General features: G+C 42.8%; 1 protein-coding gene across 7 annotated transcripts in view; it reads left to right on the forward strand.

The window, feature by feature from the left end:
- LOC148648748 (partitioning defective 3 homolog B-like) overlaps positions 1 to 18,893 on the forward strand; it is a 319,671-nt gene that overhangs the window by 124,603 nt on the left and 176,175 nt on the right. For all 7 annotated transcript variants that reach the window (XM_088606610.1, XM_088606611.1, XM_088606608.1 and 4 more), the window contains exons 7-10: positions 727 to 852; positions 2,599 to 3,035; positions 7,999 to 8,138; positions 8,823 to 8,951. In XM_088606610.1, coding sequence (XP_088462736.1) covers positions 727 to 852; positions 2,599 to 3,035; positions 7,999 to 8,138; positions 8,823 to 8,951 — 832 coding nt within the window. The remainder of the gene's footprint in view (positions 1 to 726; positions 853 to 2,598; positions 3,036 to 7,998; positions 8,139 to 8,822; positions 8,952 to 18,893) is intronic.

Raw genomic sequence — 18,893 nt, forward strand, 5'->3', positions numbered from 1 at the left:
ACAGTGCGGTTTACAATCTCCAAACTGCTGTTTCAGAGAGAACAAAGAGACATTGACAAATAACCGTCGCAAATATTTTAAATCTTCTTCACACAATCCATTGTGCAAATAAATGGCTAGAATTATTTTCTTTTAGATTGTCATGGGGATGTCTGATATGGTTGACCGGTTAACACTGCCAGTTCTGGGAAAAGTATATTGAAGTTGATATTTAATTTTGTAACTCATTTATATGAAGTCTTATGCAATAATGTTTAAAACAGAATAGTCAGTTTCTGAATGTTTTCGTAGAACAACACTAAAAAAAATTAAACGTTTCTTCCTATCCAGTCAGTGGTAATTTTTTTAACGGTAAGAATTCACCATCTTTGACTATGAATTAATTTCTTTGTGTATTTACCTTCATTACTTTTTCTGGCTTTGCTAGTCTTGCACTAGATGCTCCTTATCCTGTTGTAATGTGTATTACACCGAATATCTCAATTTAATTTGTGAATATTTCATACAGCACATATTCTGAATCATTTTCAGATCTCCATCTTTAACTGTACATCTTATTTTTCACTGCTTCCGTTTCTAGTTTTTCTGTCTAAGACTTTAATGGGCTGTACCTCTTCCTTTTCTTTTAAAGAAGAAAATTACCACAATTTTGATCAACACAGCCCAGAAATGGTCTTTTGATTCCCCTAGTCTTATTTTTGTTTGTTTGTTTTGCTCTGTTCAAAGGACTCTGGGCCTGTACATCCGTGGTGTGGAAGAAAACAGTCGGTCGAAAAGGGAGGGCATATTTCACGAGGATGAATGCATTGTTAAAATCAATGATATTGAATTAATGGACAAATCCTTCTCTCAGTAAGTACATGTTCCTTTGATATCAGACCGAACGCATTGTGTGGCTGTCAGTCATTTGCTGCCCTTTTTTGTAGCTCTTTCAAAGCCCCGCTTTTTTTTTTTTTGCAGTATCAGAGTGCTGTATCTTTTTGTACAAACAAAGGCCATTTTCCGAGACTATTGTTGGAGAGAATAGCTCTGTTTAACATTACCAATACTGGACGGACTTCAAAAGGAAAGGAGCTTCAGCCATTAGTCTGGAGCCTTTTGTGAATGCATATTCCTTTTCTTCCTTTATGCCCATTGAACAGCAGCCATTAAGTCTGCAGTGCAGAAAAATAGGAATTCCTAATGCTGGCCATGCAACGCAAGCTTCTGAATATGATCAAAATATTGATAAAAAGTGGTCCTCGTTATGTTTCCCTCTGAGTGGGGCTCTGGCAATCTCAACTAATTCTTCACAGAGTTTGCTTGCGTGGTAGGGCCTGCTGTTATTGCAGCTGGGATAAAAAAAATTAATTCTGCCATCGCCCTTTCCCATCCTCATTTCAGACCACAATAACGTGCCACTCCAGCAATCCCAGTGAACCACTGGGAACTGAAATTAATAATGCATTTTTCCAAAAATGGCGTACATGAAATTTGCATTCAGTCTTGAATCATTACACATTAGTGATCGTTACCGTAGTTTTCAGTCAAACGTTAGGTGCTTAGCATTTCTTTTTTCCTCGCTTTTATGAAATGAAATTTTCTAGTGTTGACAAAGGTATTCTTAAAATGCGATATACAAAGTTGTACTTTTAAATACTTGTAGATTATGATGTATTTGACATCAACAGTAATGGCACTTGGAAATCTGTTTACTTAACATCAGGTTTCAGTTAATAAAGTCTCAGAGCAGGCGTCACTCCTGGTGGACAGGTGTGTCTGCAGGTTTTCATTCCACATCATCTCTTGATGATAAATCATTTTTATTAATGGCTTAATTGCACTTCTTCCAGCTCTTCAGATGCTGCTGCTTTAAAGAGATTTAGAAAGCCTGTAGGCACACTGGTTTTCGAGGAGCCTTCAGTCTCTTCATTTCCAGATTAGTCACATTTCTGCTAGCAGCCATCTCACCCTGCAACTCACAGTTGGGAACCCTCTGAAGCTCAGCAGCTGTGAGCCTGGTCAGCACCTGGAAGGGAGACTTCCTGGGAAAAACTAAGGTTGCTGGTGGAAAAGGTGTTAGTGGGGCCAGTAGGGAGCACTCACTCTGCAGTCTGTGTGGGTCCTAATGCCCCAGCATAGAGACACTACACTTTAAAAAGGTGCCATCCTTCATATGAGATGTAAAACCCGAGGTCCTGACTCTTCGTGGTCATTAAAAATCCTAGGGCATTTCTCGAAAAGAGTAGGCCCATTGTCCTGGCCAAGTTTACCAATCATGGCCTCCTAATAATCCCCATCCATGAACTGATGTCATTACTCTGTTCTCCTCCCCACTGAGAGCTGATGTGTGGGGAACGTACTGGTGCCCTATGGCTGCCATCTCATCATGCAGGCGGGGCTACACATTGGTGGTTGTAGTGAGATTTCCCACTACCTGTAAAGCGCTTAGAGTGGAGTGTCCAAAAAAGCACCGTAGAAGTGTAAGGAATTATTATTTAGAAGTTATTCTGAAGTTGTTTCATGTTTCTATTAAAACCGAATCATGTTTGGTGGTACATATGGTCCTTCACAGTTACAGCCACTTCCGGTTTTTGTGTTTTGCCGTTTTGCACACAGGTCTCAGGAGACATTTCGCCAGGCCATGCGGTACGCCACCGTGCGGCTGGAGGTGGTCCCTTCCCAGAACAGGGAGCGCTACGAAAAGAAACTGATCGGCCAGCTGTTCAGCTCGGACCCCGCCGAAGGCGTCCCCAAAGGGAATCCGCCCGCGGCGTTGAAAGGGAAGATGGCGTCAAAAGCCGGCGAGCCAGCGGCTAGGCAGGGCGAGCTCTCTGTCAGACCGGTCGAACCGGCAGCGAAGCCCAACGAGGCCCATTTCAACCAGCACCAGGACACCGGGCCTGCGCCGACGCCTCCTGGGACCAGCCTCACCCCCGTCGCTAAAAGTAAAAGTGACAGTCCTTTGCTTAAGAAGAGCCCCGCCGCGATCTCTCCCCTCGTAGCCTTCGGCAACAAGAAAATGGGCAAAAAGCTCAAGATTGACCTCAAGAAAGGTAAGAGAACCCAAGGTGAGATTTGGTCTTGGCTTGCCATCCCATGACTATCATCAGCAATGCGGACCGTAAACTAATTTGCACCAGTCCGTTAAATTTTCTTAATGGGTTCAGTTACAAATTCATAATATTAGCTCCCAACATTAAACAACTGTGCTAAGCTGAGAAACTGAGACCATTAACGTAGATTACAGATGTGAGAAAAACAGTACCTCTCTACAGTGCCTTGCGAAAGTATTCGGCCCCCTTGAACTTTTCAACCTTTTGCCACATTTCAGGCTTCAAACATAAAGATATAAATTTTTTATTTTATGTGAAGAATCACCAACAAGTGGGACACAATTGTGAAGTGGAACGAAATCTATTGGATTTTTGAAACTTTTTTAACTAATAAAAAAATGAAAAGTGGGGCGTGCAAAATTATGCGGCCCCCTTGCGTTAATACTTTGTAGAGCCACCTTTTGCTGCGATTACAGCTGCAAGTCGCTTGGGGTATGTCTCTATCAGTTTTGCACATCGAGAGACTGAAATTCTTGCCCATTCTTCCTTGCAAAACAGCTCGAGCTCAGTGAGGTTGGATGGAGAGCGTTTGTGAACAGCAGTTTTCAGCTCTTTCCACAGATTCTCGATTGGATTCAGGTCTGGACTTTGACTTGGCCATTCAAACACCTGGATACGTTTATTTGTGAACCATTCCTTTGTAGATTTTGCTGTATGTTTGGGATCATTGTCTTGTTGGAAGATAAATCTCCGTCCCAGTTTCAGGTCTTTTGCAGACTCCAACAGGTTTTCATCCAGAATGGTCCTGTATTTGGCTGCATCCATCTTCCCCCCAATTTTAACCATCTTCCCTGTCCCTGCTGAAGAACAGCAGGCCCAAACCATGATGCTGCCACCACCATGTTTGACAGTGGGGATGGTGTGTTGAGGGTGATGAGCTGTGTTGCTTTTACGCCAAACATATCGTTTTGCATTGTGGCCAAAAAGTTCGATTTTGGTTTCATCTGACCAGAGCACCTTCTTCCACATGTTTGGGGTGTCTCCCAGGTGGCTTGTGGCAAACTTTAGACGAGACTTTTTATGGATATCTTTGAGAAATGGCTTCTTCTTGCCACTCTTCCATAAAGGCCAGATTTGTGCAGTGTAAGACTGATTGTTGTCCTATGGACAGACTCTCCCACCTCAGCTGTAGTTCTCTGCAGTTCATCCAGAGTGATCATGGGCCTCTTGGCTGCATCTCTGATCAGTCTTCTCCTTGTCTGAGCTGAAAGTTTAGAGGGACGGCCAGGTCTTGGTAGATTTGCAGTGGTCTGATACTCCTTCCATTTCAAGATGATCGCTTGCACAGTGCTCCTTGGGATGTTTGAAGCTTGGGAAATCTTTTTGTATCCAAATCCGGCTTTAAACTTCTCCACAACAGTATTACGGACCTGCCTGGTGTGTTCCTTGGTCTTCATGATGCTCTCTGCGCTTTCAACAGAACCTTGAGACTATCACAGAGCAGGTGCATTTATACAGAGACTTGATTACACACAGGTGGATTCTATTTATCACCATCAGTCATTTAGGACAACATTGGATCATTCAGAGATCCTCGCTGAACTTCTGGAGTGAGTTTGCTGCACTGAAAGTAAAGGGGCCGAATAATTTTGCACGCCCCACTTTTCATTTTTTTATTAGTTAAAAAAGTTTCAAAAATCCAATAGATTTCGTTCCACTTCACAATTGTGTCCCACTTGTTGGTGATTCTTCACATAAAATAAAAAATTTATATCTTTATGTTTGAAGCCTGAAATGTGGCAAAAGGTTGAAAAGTTCAAGGGGGCCGAATACTTTCGCAAGGCACTGTATATATTGTAGCATAGTTGTTTGTGCATTCCTCCCATGGTTAAAAGAAATGCCCCTTCATCTCGGTTCCTAAATGTCTTTGTTAACTACTTTGACTTTTCTGCTTATGTCCTATTACGTGCAGGGAGAAAAAAGGTTTTTAGGTTGGAAAGGTTTTCAAGTCTTGTCATAATGAAATACATTTAACCTTAATGTTGCACTGTAAATTGTATTGAATGTGTTCTCAGGAAACCATAAGCGTGTCCATCCTTTGGGACTCCGGTAGGTTTAGAATGCTAGTCATTTGAGTGGCTTTTTGAATTTGTACTTTGACACTTTACTGTCTCAGGAACACAGACTACAATTTAGATTGGATTAACCATCCTATACCACCAGATAAATCTGGTGAAAGCTTGAATGGGGAGGCAGGGTGATTTTGCTGTAAACCATCAGTCAGCTTTGCTTAGGAGCTGACACCTATTGGTGTGCAGGTGAGGTGGGTTGAAGCTGGCTTGGACAGGCTCATACAGTATCTGCAGGATGCTCGTGGAATCTGTCCGAACTCCTGCTTTCCTGAGCTGATGTCAGTGGGACCTATGTCACATCCTTCTCTGATGCAGCAGCTGTGCTACAGTATATGTGCCCAAGGCTCACAGCTGTAAAGAAATGCAAAGTATTGACATCTGTGGTGGCACATGGATGCTAACTAATTTATTTGGGCTGACACTTCTATCCAAAGCAACTCATGTTTGCAGTCATTTATACAGCTAGTTCTTTTTTCTGGAGCAGTTTGGATAAAGTACTGTGCATTAACGTGCACTAGCAATGTCTCCTCTGGGATTTAAACTCAGCCTTCCCATTAGAAGCACTGCTCCACACTGTTGCCCTGCAATCCTACTGTCTTACCAGGACTAGTGCAAGGACCGAGGTAGTAAGCAGGACACAGTACTGATGAGCAGTTCTGAAGTGAGAAACATGGAAGATCATTCTAGACCTTGCAATAAGACCAGATGATTGACATTAGCAGGATTGCAGATTTTGTGTGGTTCGAAAGTATTCACGCTAGATCAGAACTAATGGATTAGTCATTGAAGTCTTTTATTGCTGTTGAAAACTGATCTTGGAAAATGAGCATGCAGTCCACATCTTTGTCAGGGTCAGATGGTACAAAAAAAAAGGCAAGCAACCAAAGTTTGAATGATCAGTCCTGCAAACCCAGTTTGAAGTCCTTGATTACTTTTTAGTGTACTACATTTCATTGTGACTGTTACTAACATTGCTAACATATCCAAAACTTTTCAGATGTGGACATCCAGTACAACAAACTGGGCTACATTAATTTTCCTTTCCTTTCAGACCACATGTGTTAGCTTACATTTAACATGTTTAAAGATTATAAGTTGATGATCACGGTGCTTGTTCAGTAACTGCAGAAAAATGTCAACATTAAGTAAAATAGGAATAAACCCATAGTTGCTTGATACTGCTGTTGAAGTCAAAACAAAAGCATGTTCCCTTCTCATGACTCAGCACAATATTATCCTGAAATCGCATCTGCCAAAACCTGCTCTGTGAAGCATCAGAGCAAACGCCATTTTGGATTGTGGGAAAACAAAGTCAAGAGAAGTTTCTTTTTCGTATTCATTTATTTTCCTCTCGCCCAGCTAATAAACCTGAGGTTATCTCCGACCTGCAAAGTGACCCAATGTGTTAAATTAAAGGCTGAAGCTTTCTTTGTCTTGGATACACACTGTGATGCATTATGACAGCCTTACCGGTTACAGCTAATCTGCTACAGATATGGTCTCTCTTGTAATAATGACTTGACAGGAGTCCCATGTCAGCACTTTGTGCGGGCCGCTGCAGAGTAATGTAGTTATTCAGATGTCTTCATCCCTTGTGGTTCATCCTGCTGCTTTATGTTTTTCATAACTCCTAATGCTTGACAAGTTTACATAAAAAAAACATTGCAAATCTGTTTTGCCGTTTACCACATAAACCCCATTACATTGTAGCTGACATCAGCTCATCTCCCAGTCTTACTGAGAGAATTTCTTGGGTCCACGGTTATCAGATTCCTTTCGAAAGCAGGTTATTGAATCTCTCGGGCAGTTTATCTAAACTCTACCAACAGGGACCTGCTCTAGTGAGGCAGTAGTGTTGCTGCTGAGTTTGTGTCTTCATTCTAGAAACAGAAAAGCCTTTACTTAACTGGTTCCATTCTTCACCCCTCTGCTCTTCTTAGTACCACCATCCACGGTCTCTATTGTTATTGTTGTATTGTTGTAATTGTATATTGTAATTGTGTCTTATCTTGTGTATTCTTCTTATTTATTGTTGTATTCTTCTTATTTATTGTTATTGTCATCCTGTAAAATGCTTTGAGAAGCCACCTTTAAAGGCGCTATATAAAATAAAGTTTATTATTCTTTTTTAAGCTGAAGTATGTAAGCATGTAAAAACAAAGAAGCTATTGATGACGTATGAGATATACAGTATGAAAGCCATACATTTCTTTTATGGCATAGTTAGTTTGCTTCATAAGTTTTATTTTAATAGGCTTGAGGCTGCGACTGTAGTAATTGATTCTGCATCCCTTCACATTGCAGGCTCCACCGTTTTTTCCAATCTCTCAGGAGAGATGAACACCAGGGAGCATCCGCGCAGATTAATTTGGTTAACTGCAGAGCCTTTCACCTCTTGCGTTTCTCGATTACTGCTAGGTTTGGTCACGTGTGAAGTGAGGTCGGTGTTCTTTTGGCTCAGCCTCCTTCTAAAGCCCTACCTCAGTCTAAACTGCGGTGCCGTTTCAAACAATTACGTTTTCTGGCCCCGGGGGAGAGTCAAAACACTGAAGCTGTGGTTCGTAGAGAGAACAGGAAAATGTCTTATTGTAGTATTTTGGGGTTGGAAATTTTGAATCTGTTACCCCTTCACCTTTTACAGTGGTGTTTACTGACTGGAATGTCTGGGTTGCTATAGTTGTGTTAGGAGGAGAGTAAGTCTTCCACTAATCTCTTTCCACTAGTGGTTTCAGCAGAATGTAAATTAGGTGTGAACCTGGATCATGCCTGAGTTATTGGGAGTTTGTGCAAGCTTGTATTAAGCTCCCTCTCCTCTTTCTGTGTATGTTAAGGCCCAGAAGGCTTAGGCTTCACAGTTGTGACTAGGGATTCATCGGTCCATGGTCCTGGTCCCATCCTGGTGAAGAACATCCTTCCAAGAGGAGCTGCAATCAAAGATGGCAGACTCCAATCTGGTGACCGAATCCTGGAGGTATGGTACTCACCCGAGTCTCCTAGTATCGTGCGTGCTCTATTCTCTGAGCTGTGAAGCCATCCCATCACAGCTCTGTTCTATAGCTCGTCAAAGCTGTTAAATCCCACGTCACATATTAATATACTGATTTTCTTAGGCCCTTTTTTCTAGTTAAGCTATGGGTGGCATCGGATGTAATTCATGCACGAGTGGGGTCGATCAAAGTTACACGAGCAAAGACAAGAAATAACCCAAACCTTCACTCTTTCGGTGACGTCAGTGATCGCAACAGGTCATTTTAAATAATGAAAGACAAACAATAAAATGCATTGGCTGCTTTAGATAGTATTGATCATCTTAATAAAATAAATGGGAGACATGCATCAGCCTTAATGCAAGTTGCTGGGCCATCTGGGAAGAAACCTGTGGGTCAGAATGATGTATCCCGAAAGAATAGTGTCGCTGTCGAGCCCTGTTTGTCCCTTTGGCTTGGGCAAGATGAGTCTGTAGTAAACGAATGCTTGTCAGCACCGAGTTTAGCGACTCTGGGAGTGTTTGAAAGTGCGGCGCTACTGTTGATTTGTTTCTACAGAAGCCTTTCATGCGAGATCTGCCAAAAGGTGTTGGCCTTTCATGATGGCTTCCAGCCGGGTGGGTGGCAACAGTGGACGTGACGGTTCTGTTGATTCTGTCGTCCTTCAGGTCAATGGGATGGACATTACGGGGAAGACCCAGGAGGAGCTGGTTGGCATGTTGAGGAGCACGAAACAAGGAGAGACTGTTTCTCTCGTGGTGGCGCGACAGGAGGAAGTGTTTCTGCCTCGGGAACTGGTAGGGCTTGTCTTAACGTTGAAAGAAAAAGATCCGAAACTCGGCTGACATGCCTTGGGGGAGATACTGTATGTCTTAGTTTTGCACTACACACAGCGTCTAGTTAAAGCATGATTTCAATTAGGAGTTATGCATTAACACGCTTATAAATCTATAGGGCTGACATTTTTATATGACAGGTTGAGAAGGAACAGTTAAGACAGTATTGAGAAACACTGTTCATCTTCTGAGTATGATGGATGCATACAGTATTTCCTTTTCCTCTTCCTGAACCTATTGAGAAAACTATGGCTAGGTGCCATTTAGACCAATAGCACTTCAAACTAGGCTTCCTTTCCAAGGTGTTAAACAAATTATTTGGACAACAGTGGCACAATATTTTTTGGAATCTGTTTTTTTTTTTTTACCTGCAAATTAGGAAGTCTATGTCACAACTTGATATGTGAAATTCAAAGAAATCACTTTGATTCAATGTTTTCATCTGTCTTCATTTGCTCCTAAACCAGACAGAAATCATTCAAGATGCGATTTTCTGTTTTATTGTCAAGTATCATAGTTGAGGACTACAAGCTGTGCAACTAAAGCCCTGATAACAGAACCAGGAGGCCAGAATACCAACTCTGGACTTGCAGCAATTGTTCATGATCTGTTGTGTTTAACGTACCACAAAACCATTGCCTGGAAAGAGGCAGATACTGGGCGTGGGGGACCCTAGGATGTTTATATTCTCCCAGTGGGAGTTTGTGTTTTCGGCTCTTCTGTGCCCACATGTTAACCTCGTGGTAACCATGACGACAGTTAACCAAAATCTGAGGAGCTGTGTGGCAAACTGTTTGGAAGTGGAAAGTGTGGGGGGGGGGAAGAGGCAACCGAATCAATTATTAGCAGAACCGCTGGGATGAGATTCTTGGATCAAGTTAACTACAAACCAAATGGGCCGAATGGCCTCCTCTCGTTTCTGAACTTTCTTACCTTCTCACAGCGAATACGTGACTGATGAATCGAGTCTGACGTGGCGGACTGGTGCGCGGTGTCCCGGCGGTGCTCGTTTCCGGTTGTTTAAGGTGAAAGTTTTTGTCCAGTGCAACAGAAACGTTGCTCTGGCCGTTCGCAGGGAGGCCCCCTGCTGAACTCCTCCTGTGTCCCTCTTCTCAGCACGAACCATTCCCAGCTCTCCTGGTATTTCTTAAGGCGGCCCTGAAGAGGGGAAGTGGAGCATTTCCCTCTTTTGTTTGGCTGCCTTTGGTTGGCCTTTCACTGAGAAAACGAATGGCCTCATATTGCCTCCAGCAGCTCTTCTTAACTTGTTTGACTTTCTTTCCTGACATATCATCACCGGGCCTCCCCTCCGGCTGCTTCACAAGCGGCGTTTGTTGACTTCCTGTTATTGCCGGCTGTGTTTTTCTTTTTTCGGCGGGGCGGGGAAGAGTCCTTCGCACATGTGCCGCCGGCCGTACAGGAAGTCATGGAGCAGCGCTGGTCTCTTGCCGGCAGCTGGCTGGCTCTTCCTCTCACGGCTCCTGTTGACAGAGAGCCAAAGCCGAATGTGTTTTTTCAGCACAGTTCAGCAGTTTCTGTAAATAGCCAGAGCTGGGAGAGGAGACAACCTGTTTGCGGTGGAGATGTCAAGTGGAGCCGTTTTAGCAGTTTTAATCCTTTGGCTTCCATTGTTGTTGTTTTTTCCCTGTTTTTCCCTCATCCGACACTGACAGCCTTCTATGCGTATTACAGCGGGGCTGGAGCGCTGCATAAATCGTGTCGGGCACGTTTTAATGTGAAATGCTGACTTTAAAAAAAAAAAAAGATAGTTTACCAAAGTACAGTAAAGGTGTTAATGTAGACAGCACGTGCATTTTTACTAGAACGTTCCTGTTCTAATTTACATTTTACAGGTCAGTCAGGGAATCTGTCTTCCTTTGCAGTAGAATCTATTGAATCATGACCTTGAGGAGCACAGTTTTATGAAGCAGTATATATATATATCCCATCCACACTGAGAAATATATTCAATACAGGGTTGGAAATGTATGATTAAACACAGCTTATTAGTAATGCGGAAAGCCGCACCAAAAGCTGACACCTTGAACACTGGGACTCATGACTAATGGAAAGTAATGACCAAAGTGGATGGTCTACAGCTCTGTGCACAGGGTCAAGATCTAAGGAGCAGTAGGAATGGGAAAGGCAGCTGTGTGGCCTAAACAGTCCCAATCATATAGACAAAGGGCTTGCCTATGAGAGCTGCCATCTTCCAGTAACTCACTGTTGCGGTTTTAAAGTGGCACCCAGGACTGTTTAAGACCATCAGCCAACAACAGAAGGCAAGTGCCACTCAGCTTTCAAATAAGTCCCTGTTTCCCCTTCTTCCTAGAGTATTAATCATTTATCATTAAAATGCATTTATTATGGCAACATCTTGATCCCGAAAAAAATCATTGAACCACAGGGAAACTCAATGCTCACTTTGTTGTCTGACAGCTTCCAGCAGGGCCAGGCTGTCACTCATCTCCAGGGATGGGTTTGCCACGCGGTGCCTATCTTTAGAACAAAGCTCCAGGAGTATTTATGGGCGCCAGATGAGAACTGTTAACAGCGACCAAGACCAGCTTGTTTTTTTTTCTTCAAAAACGTCCTGGCCTGCTCACTGACGGTCATCTCTAAAGGTTCGGTTTGCACTGTGGCTCCTGTGTTGTTGTTTTTTGTGTGTGTGTGTGGATGGTGGAGACCACCAGTCACGTTGACATTTTATTGAAAAAAAAATAACCTTTCAAACCATTTTAAAATGGAAAAAATGTATATTAACGTTGCTGTGGACCAAATGTCTCAAAACATTTAAATAAGACAAAGGTCTTTCACCTCACATTGCAGCTGTTTTTAAACAGTCACCCCTGAATGAATGAGGAAAGGAACAGCCATTTTCTTTTGCAGTAAATACCTAACTGCAAAGCTCCTTTGAGTCTCGTGGTTCTCTGTCTCCCCTCTGGAGGACGAGTTTAACTAAAGTCTTTGCGCAGTTTGGGCTGTGGAATCTCTGGCAACCTGCTCCTAATCTGTTAAACAGACCCCCATAAATTACCTGCATTACTTCCTCAATAATCCTTCGATGCCCCTTACGCGGAAGGAGATTGTGTCTCCAAAGAATTTCTTCTTTATTTAAACCTGACTTCCGGGTTATGACAGCGTTTCTGGCTTCAATAAAAAAAAAAAATGTGCGCAATGGCTCTCAGAACTCAATGAACTGTTTCCCAAGGAGAGAGTTAGGAAGGTGCTTATTCCTGCTGCCCTTGAGTACTTCCCAAACAGCTGCTTCACAGAGAAGAGCAGTTTTTGATTAACAGTTGTCCAATCATATTCGTTTTGCATTACTCATCGGTTCTGTCCCTCTTCTAACGTCGGAGGCTTCAGCCTTTGTGACCAACCTTTGCCTTCTTAACTTCTGGAACTTGGGAAAGTGGATCGGAATGTCTTTCGCAGGGGCTTCTTTTCTGTAAACCACTTTGCTGCATGTTTAACGCTGCTCTCATTAGAGGCCAGGTACTTGTCCACTACTGTCTGGACGTAGGCGATGCCCGAGCCTGAAGTGTGGACTCAATAGCACTGCAGTGGAGCTCTGCGTTTTCAGTCAGTGCCTCTGTGCTGCAGCGAGTCGAAATGGAAGTGTTCATAAAGTTATTCAAAGAGGACGAAGGCGAGGAATGTTAATACCGGGGAGAGAAGTCCTCACGGAAAGAGATGGATTACTTCAGTTTGGAGAGTTTATCTGTAGCACATACTTCAGAAAACCTCAAATCCCAGGACGCTGCTTTAGTTACCCTTGAGCAGAGTGCTTCGACTCATTTTGCTTCAGCTATTTCCCTGCTATATAAATGAGTACTTTCTAGGTTTTCTTTGTTAATGGGAATTTGTTCTGACTTGCATAAGAAACAGTAATAATTGCTCACACTTATAGAGCGCTTTTCTGGACACTCCACTCAAAGCGTTTTACAGGTAATGGGGACTCCTCTCCACCACTACCAATGTGCAGCCCCCACCTGGATGATGCGACGGCAGCCATAGTGCGCCAGTACACTCACCACACATCAACTATCAGTGGGGAGGAGAGCAGAGTGATGAGGCCAATTCATAGATGGGGATTATCAGGAGCTCATGATTGGTAAAGGCCAATGGGAAATTTGGCCAGGACGCCGGGGTTACACCCCTACTCTTTTCGAGAAACGCCCTGGGGTTTTTAATGACCACAGAGAGTCAGGACCTCGATTTTACGACTCATCCAAAGGACGGCGCCTGTTTTTACAGTATAGTTTCCCCGTCACTGTACTGGGGCATTAGGACCCACATGGACCGCAGGGTGAGTGCCCCCTGCTGGCCCCACTAACACCTCTTCCAGCAGCAACCTTAGTTTTTCCCAGGAGGTCTTCCCTCCAGGTACTGACTAAGCTCACACCCGCTGAGCTTCAGTGGGCTGCCAGTTGTGAGCTGCAGAGTGATATGGCTGCTGGCCATATATGGAAAACCATCTTGGAGAACACTGACGGAGAGATTAGTGTGATCATGGCCACCAGAGGTGAAATGAGAAACAACAGGCTGGAGAAATCTTTAAAAAAGAACATACACAGTTGCAGATTGAGAGTCATTTCACTGTAGTGTGTATTTGTTAATGAAGTATTGAAGAAAGCTAGGTCTTGAAACTGAAAATACTTTTTAAAGAAAAACTTTCGACATATAGGTTTTAAAAACACGTGGCACGTTCAAACCACTTAAATATTTTGGGAAACATAATCATGGGCAATCATACCTTGAACTCTGTAATCACAGAAGTGCTCATGTAGCATGAAGCTTAACCCAAGTCAGTGCCTTGCAAAAAAGTGCCAACAAAGTGACAAGCAGAAAAACAGTAAATGTAGGTCTAGATGTGTATGTTAACAATATACAGTAGCTGTTACAGATATTACTTCTGCCTTCATCTGTGCTTGTTTGGGGAAACTATTAATGTTGGTACACAATGGAAACACCTTTTTAGTTTCCATCAGGTTACATTAATTTGTTTCTAAAATCTTACTAAATTATTCTTAACCTCCTTCATCAACACGGTACAAGTGTGGAGGAAACACTATGCAACTGCTTTTCGTCGAACCCAAAAGCAATTAACAGTGGTGACCGTGCTTTATCCTGTTTTCAGATCTTGACATCAGGGGGCTTACGTTTAAGAAACTTGCTCATCTTCTGTCTTGTTTTGATGCTGCTTCTTTTATGAAATGCATGTAAATGTTGAACGGATTATGTTAAAGAGGTAGTGAAAAATATTTTTGACACGAAGGTGATTTGAATCTTCACGACACGCAGCGATCTCAATCAGGCTTGATTGAGATCACAGTGTGGCACGAAGATTACAATTACCATTGCACAGGGGACTGCAATTGCTGTATCCATGAGATGGGCAGGGGCTGGGGCTGCAGCATTTTATTTCAAACTCTTACAACCAGACTTACAAATCATGTTAAATGTCAGAAGACATGCAACAATACAGGCCTTGTTGGTTTTTTTGTCATTCCTGTTCACAGAAATCAAGTATGTTTCATGCTGAAGAGAAAATCAGCTGAGGTTCATTTTCAGAACCATATACTGTAGACTAGCTGTCTAGTGGATATGACTTTGCATCAGATTTGCTTGCTTAGTAATCTCCAAGCTGTCAGTTAATCAGCCCCATTCAGTGTACAATTGGTGCATATGACATCAGGACGAGATGCTCAAGAGGGAAACGTTGTGTGGAATGTCAAGTAGCCATGTGTCTTTGATAGCTCTGCACCAGACAACCATATGCACATACGTTTTCCCCAGTAGCCTGTATTGAAGTCTTATTGATCTTTATCTGGTGATGATAGTCATAGCCATAGTACAATTCCCTGTTTAAATCGATTCCTTCTCAAACTGTCTTGTACGGTAGTCATCTATGTCTGCGTTTTAAAATCAGCAGCTGAGAATTATTGAAACTGAACTCCTACCTAGCCTCCTACATCCGAACTAGTGAAATACCTGTGGCTAATTAAAATACAGCAGTATTATTATGTAAAACATTCACCAGGCCACCTTGAAAGTTACTGTTTTTAAACCTACAGTATATTGAATGTGCGTCCATATGTTTAATTTACTTTGGTTACCTACACTGTATGAGTTTTCAAGCTCTGATGATCAGAGAGCTTGAAAGTTTGTTTCTGGAATATTTTTACACGCTTTGCAGAAGATTGTTTGTATGATTGCCACTACATTTATGTTAATTCCCAAATGATTTGGGAACATTGCTTGTTTTTTTTTTACATCTCGGCTGCAAACCCTGCCATCACCTGGCAAGTCTCTTTTCCAGCAGCACGGGAAGTTGCAATTGTTTCTGGAAGCTGAGAGCAGACTGGGACTGATCCCACCCCGCCATTGGCAGCTCTCAGGCAATTCTACACCTTTGCTTGTGCAATCAGGTCACAGTCGGCTAGTGACATGACCCAGGCTTGAACCCATATCCACCTGGGTTATAGCCCCCAGGTAGGCATCTGTGCTCTTTGGGCCACTTGGGAGCAACAAAGGTGAATTTATGAAAGCAGTTTTCCCCTAGTTTTGACACGATTCCAGTGTGAATGTGCCAAAATCTAAAGACCGGATCTCATGATTTCTCCTGCTGAGAAGAAACAAAATACAGCCCGCCTAGTTTGTCAATGGAATGGGAGCTACAGTACCAGAGCAAGCACACTGAGAGTCAGGGTAATATTCGCAAGGACAGTAAACGAGCCATTCTTTTTATCAGCGTGGACAAGTGTTCTGGAAAGTGGTGAGCAAGCACACACGCTTATTGAAGAAAGAACTTGATTGGGTCTTTTTTTTATATCCTGTACCCCTTTTCAAACATTTTCCTTTCATAAGTATAGGTGCCAAATAGTATTACAAGTGCAACTTCATGGCATATCTGTGAGAATCCCTGAACTAATAGAAATTGGACTTCTGTCCCTTTTTTTTTTAAGGGCCCTACAGTTACAGTAACATCAATCTCCATATTAAATGTTCATTTTAGCTGGCTGCTGGTCATACCCTTGTTTTCTCATGCTTTTCCTCCGTTTTATGGAGTTCTTGGAGAGCTCCATATCCCTTTAATAAGATACACATGACTGGGTGTGCTGCAAAAACACATGACCCATACTATATTTATTTGTTGATCGGTTTCAAATGCTATGCTCCCCTTCGCGGCCTGGGAGGTGCTGTCAACAAGACTTTCTATCGCACTGTAAAGGATGATTCAGTCTCAAATGGTTTTCCGCAGCTTACCCATGTAATCATTTTAAGGGGAAGGGCAAAAATATACAGCACATCACAAAAATCCAAAGTTAGTACACTGAAGCCAAAAAAAAACCTCCTTTCAGACGTTTTGAATTATGGATTCCAGACTACAGAATAAGTGCTGGCACGGTGTTGTGAGAAATGAGCGGCAGCATTGTGCACAAAGGTCCGGCAAGAAATAAAAGCAGATGATATCAGACGCTGGGTGAGCTGAAATAAAAATTCAGCATTTTTGCTTTCTCGTAGGAATGTCCTGGCCATTTCCGGTGTGTGAATTCGTTTTGAGCGACCTTTTTTTAGCAAGTTGACCAATTAAAGAACCCGGGTTTTTATTTTTACATCCTCACAGTGGTGGAAGCGAAGTAACTTGGCATACGAAGTCTTTTTGTACCTACAAAACACACGCCATCCATCCAACACAAGCTCGCCTCCCGAAATTCCTTCATTTTTTCTTCTTTAGGAGAATAAAAACGGCCATTAGCTGGCGGAACACGTGTGGTCCCTTATGTAAGGCAAAACATTAGACTGCGTTAACCTTCAGTTAACGTAGGTCTCATCCTCACTGGCTTGACTTGTCGATTGCTAAAGAAATAAAGACAACACATAAGTGCCTACTTTTCAGTCAGGAACCGTGAATACAGCCATCATTTCCCCTGTAAAAATAGCCCCCAGGGGAGTATGATTTCTTATCGTTATGGACCAGTTTGGCAGGGTTAGGCAACACATTGCAAATCTGCAAGAGGGAAGTGACCGAGGCCACCAGGCAGGTAGTTAAGGGTCTGTGGGTGTCAAATAAATGTGGTTTCCTTTACCGGTCCCACAGGAGCAAAGCCCAGTGTCTAAAAAAAAAAACGAACAATTGCTGTGAAGGAAGCAGGCAGAATATAGCGATTTCAAAGTCTGATGAAATGCGATCGGATTATCATAAATGAGGCAGTGGAAAATGCAGTGGTCATCTGAAATAAATAAGGAGCTCAAATGAAATTTTAATTGAATTTGTCCTTGGAGGGGTTTCTGGAGCACGATGTAACTAAACCACTTGAGTACTTATGCATTTCATTATTATAAATGCGGTAGACAGTAAAGAGGTTGCTGTATCAATTTCTGGTCGCAGTGCCTTTTAACAAATTTGAAAGATATTCAAAACTATTACCCAAAATTGAATATTTGTGAAGCACAACAGTAGTTATCTTTAGGTTATTTCATGCCAAGAGTTCTTTTTTGTTTTAAATGAAGCTTTTTTTAGGGTGTAAAATTCGTTGAAAACCCGTCTGAGCTACAGTATGAGGTTCTTATTATTACCTTAAGGTGTAGCTGTTAAATAATGGAAAATGCCTGTTCTTTTTTTAAATTGGTTAATGTGATTCCTGGTTTCATGAGCCACTACCTGTTCCAAGCTGAAAGACACGTAAGATTGAACTGAGGTTTTGGATCTTCCTTGTGTTTGGACAGAGACTGTCCTTGAATCTCATTCGTGGGGAAACCGAGGTAGTTACTGTAACTGCTGACTTGATGCCTTTGTTTAAAACTGCTACAATAGAGTCGTCGGTCAAGGCTGAATGCTGTCATTGTAACGCGCAAGATCAGATCCTGGATTCCAGGCCAATGTGTGACCCAAGCAAGTATCTCTCCCAGAGCTGTAAAGGCCTGCCCTAGACGGGGGTTGGTGTTTGACTGCTCTTCTGATTCTAGCATTAACTACGAGCAATTTAAGGACATGAGGTTTGATTATTTGGACATTATTATGTGGCTCATTTGGTTGCTAGTAGCTTTCTTAAGGAATGCCAGGCAATCTGCTCAAACAGCATGGCTGAGGGATTTGTTCCAGACCACCCAACACATTGTGCCGAGAAAAACTGCAGCAGTTTGATCTGTCTTGTTGCAGTTCATTCACATTTTGGGTCCAGTGTAGGGCCTCCGTCTCACCGATGAGGAGCTCAAGCCTTGCTCTCCAGAACCCAAATGGCCAGTGACATTGCAACACACTTTGACCCCTGATTTCCCCCAGCAGTGTTTAAATCTTCTGAATGTGTTAGTGTATACATGTTTGTTCGTGTGTGGTATAGACGTAGTCACAAAATTGTATCATGTTGTTGCCAGTGTGATTGAACTTTTAAATGCTAGAAGACATGAAAATGGAGTTGGCCGAAGTGAAACTTTTGAACTGGATCATTAGTAGAATGTTCGTGGTTCAGAGCAGCACGGTGGCACAGTGGTAGTCTTGGGGGTCTCGGGTTCAATTCCAGACCTGGGGAGGTTTCTGTGTGGGGTACGTATGATCTCCCCAGGTTCCTGGGGGTTTTCTCTGGATGCTGTGGTTTCCTCCCACAGCCCATAAATATATTATTAGATTAATTGGCTTCTGGGAACATTGGGTGTGTCTGTCAGTGTTGGTGTCTGTTTGTGCCCTGTGGTGGACTGGTGTCCTGTCCAGTGTGCGGTGTCCCATTGCTTGCTGAGATAAGCTCAGGCTCCCCTGTGACCCTGAATTGGATGAAGTGGTTAGAAAACTGATTGGATGGCCAGCAATTCAGTCTTATTGGTGAAGGTTATCCGGTACTGACCGTACCAAAGCTGTGGTCTGAGAAAAGCATTTACTCAGACCAGAGTAAATGTGATCCC

This window comes from Lepisosteus platostomus, chromosome 14 (assembly GCF_059453375.1).
Source record: "Lepisosteus platostomus isolate fLepPlt1 chromosome 14, fLepPlt1.hap1, whole genome shotgun sequence".
Taxonomy (NCBI): Eukaryota; Metazoa; Chordata; class Actinopteri; order Semionotiformes; family Lepisosteidae; genus Lepisosteus; species Lepisosteus platostomus.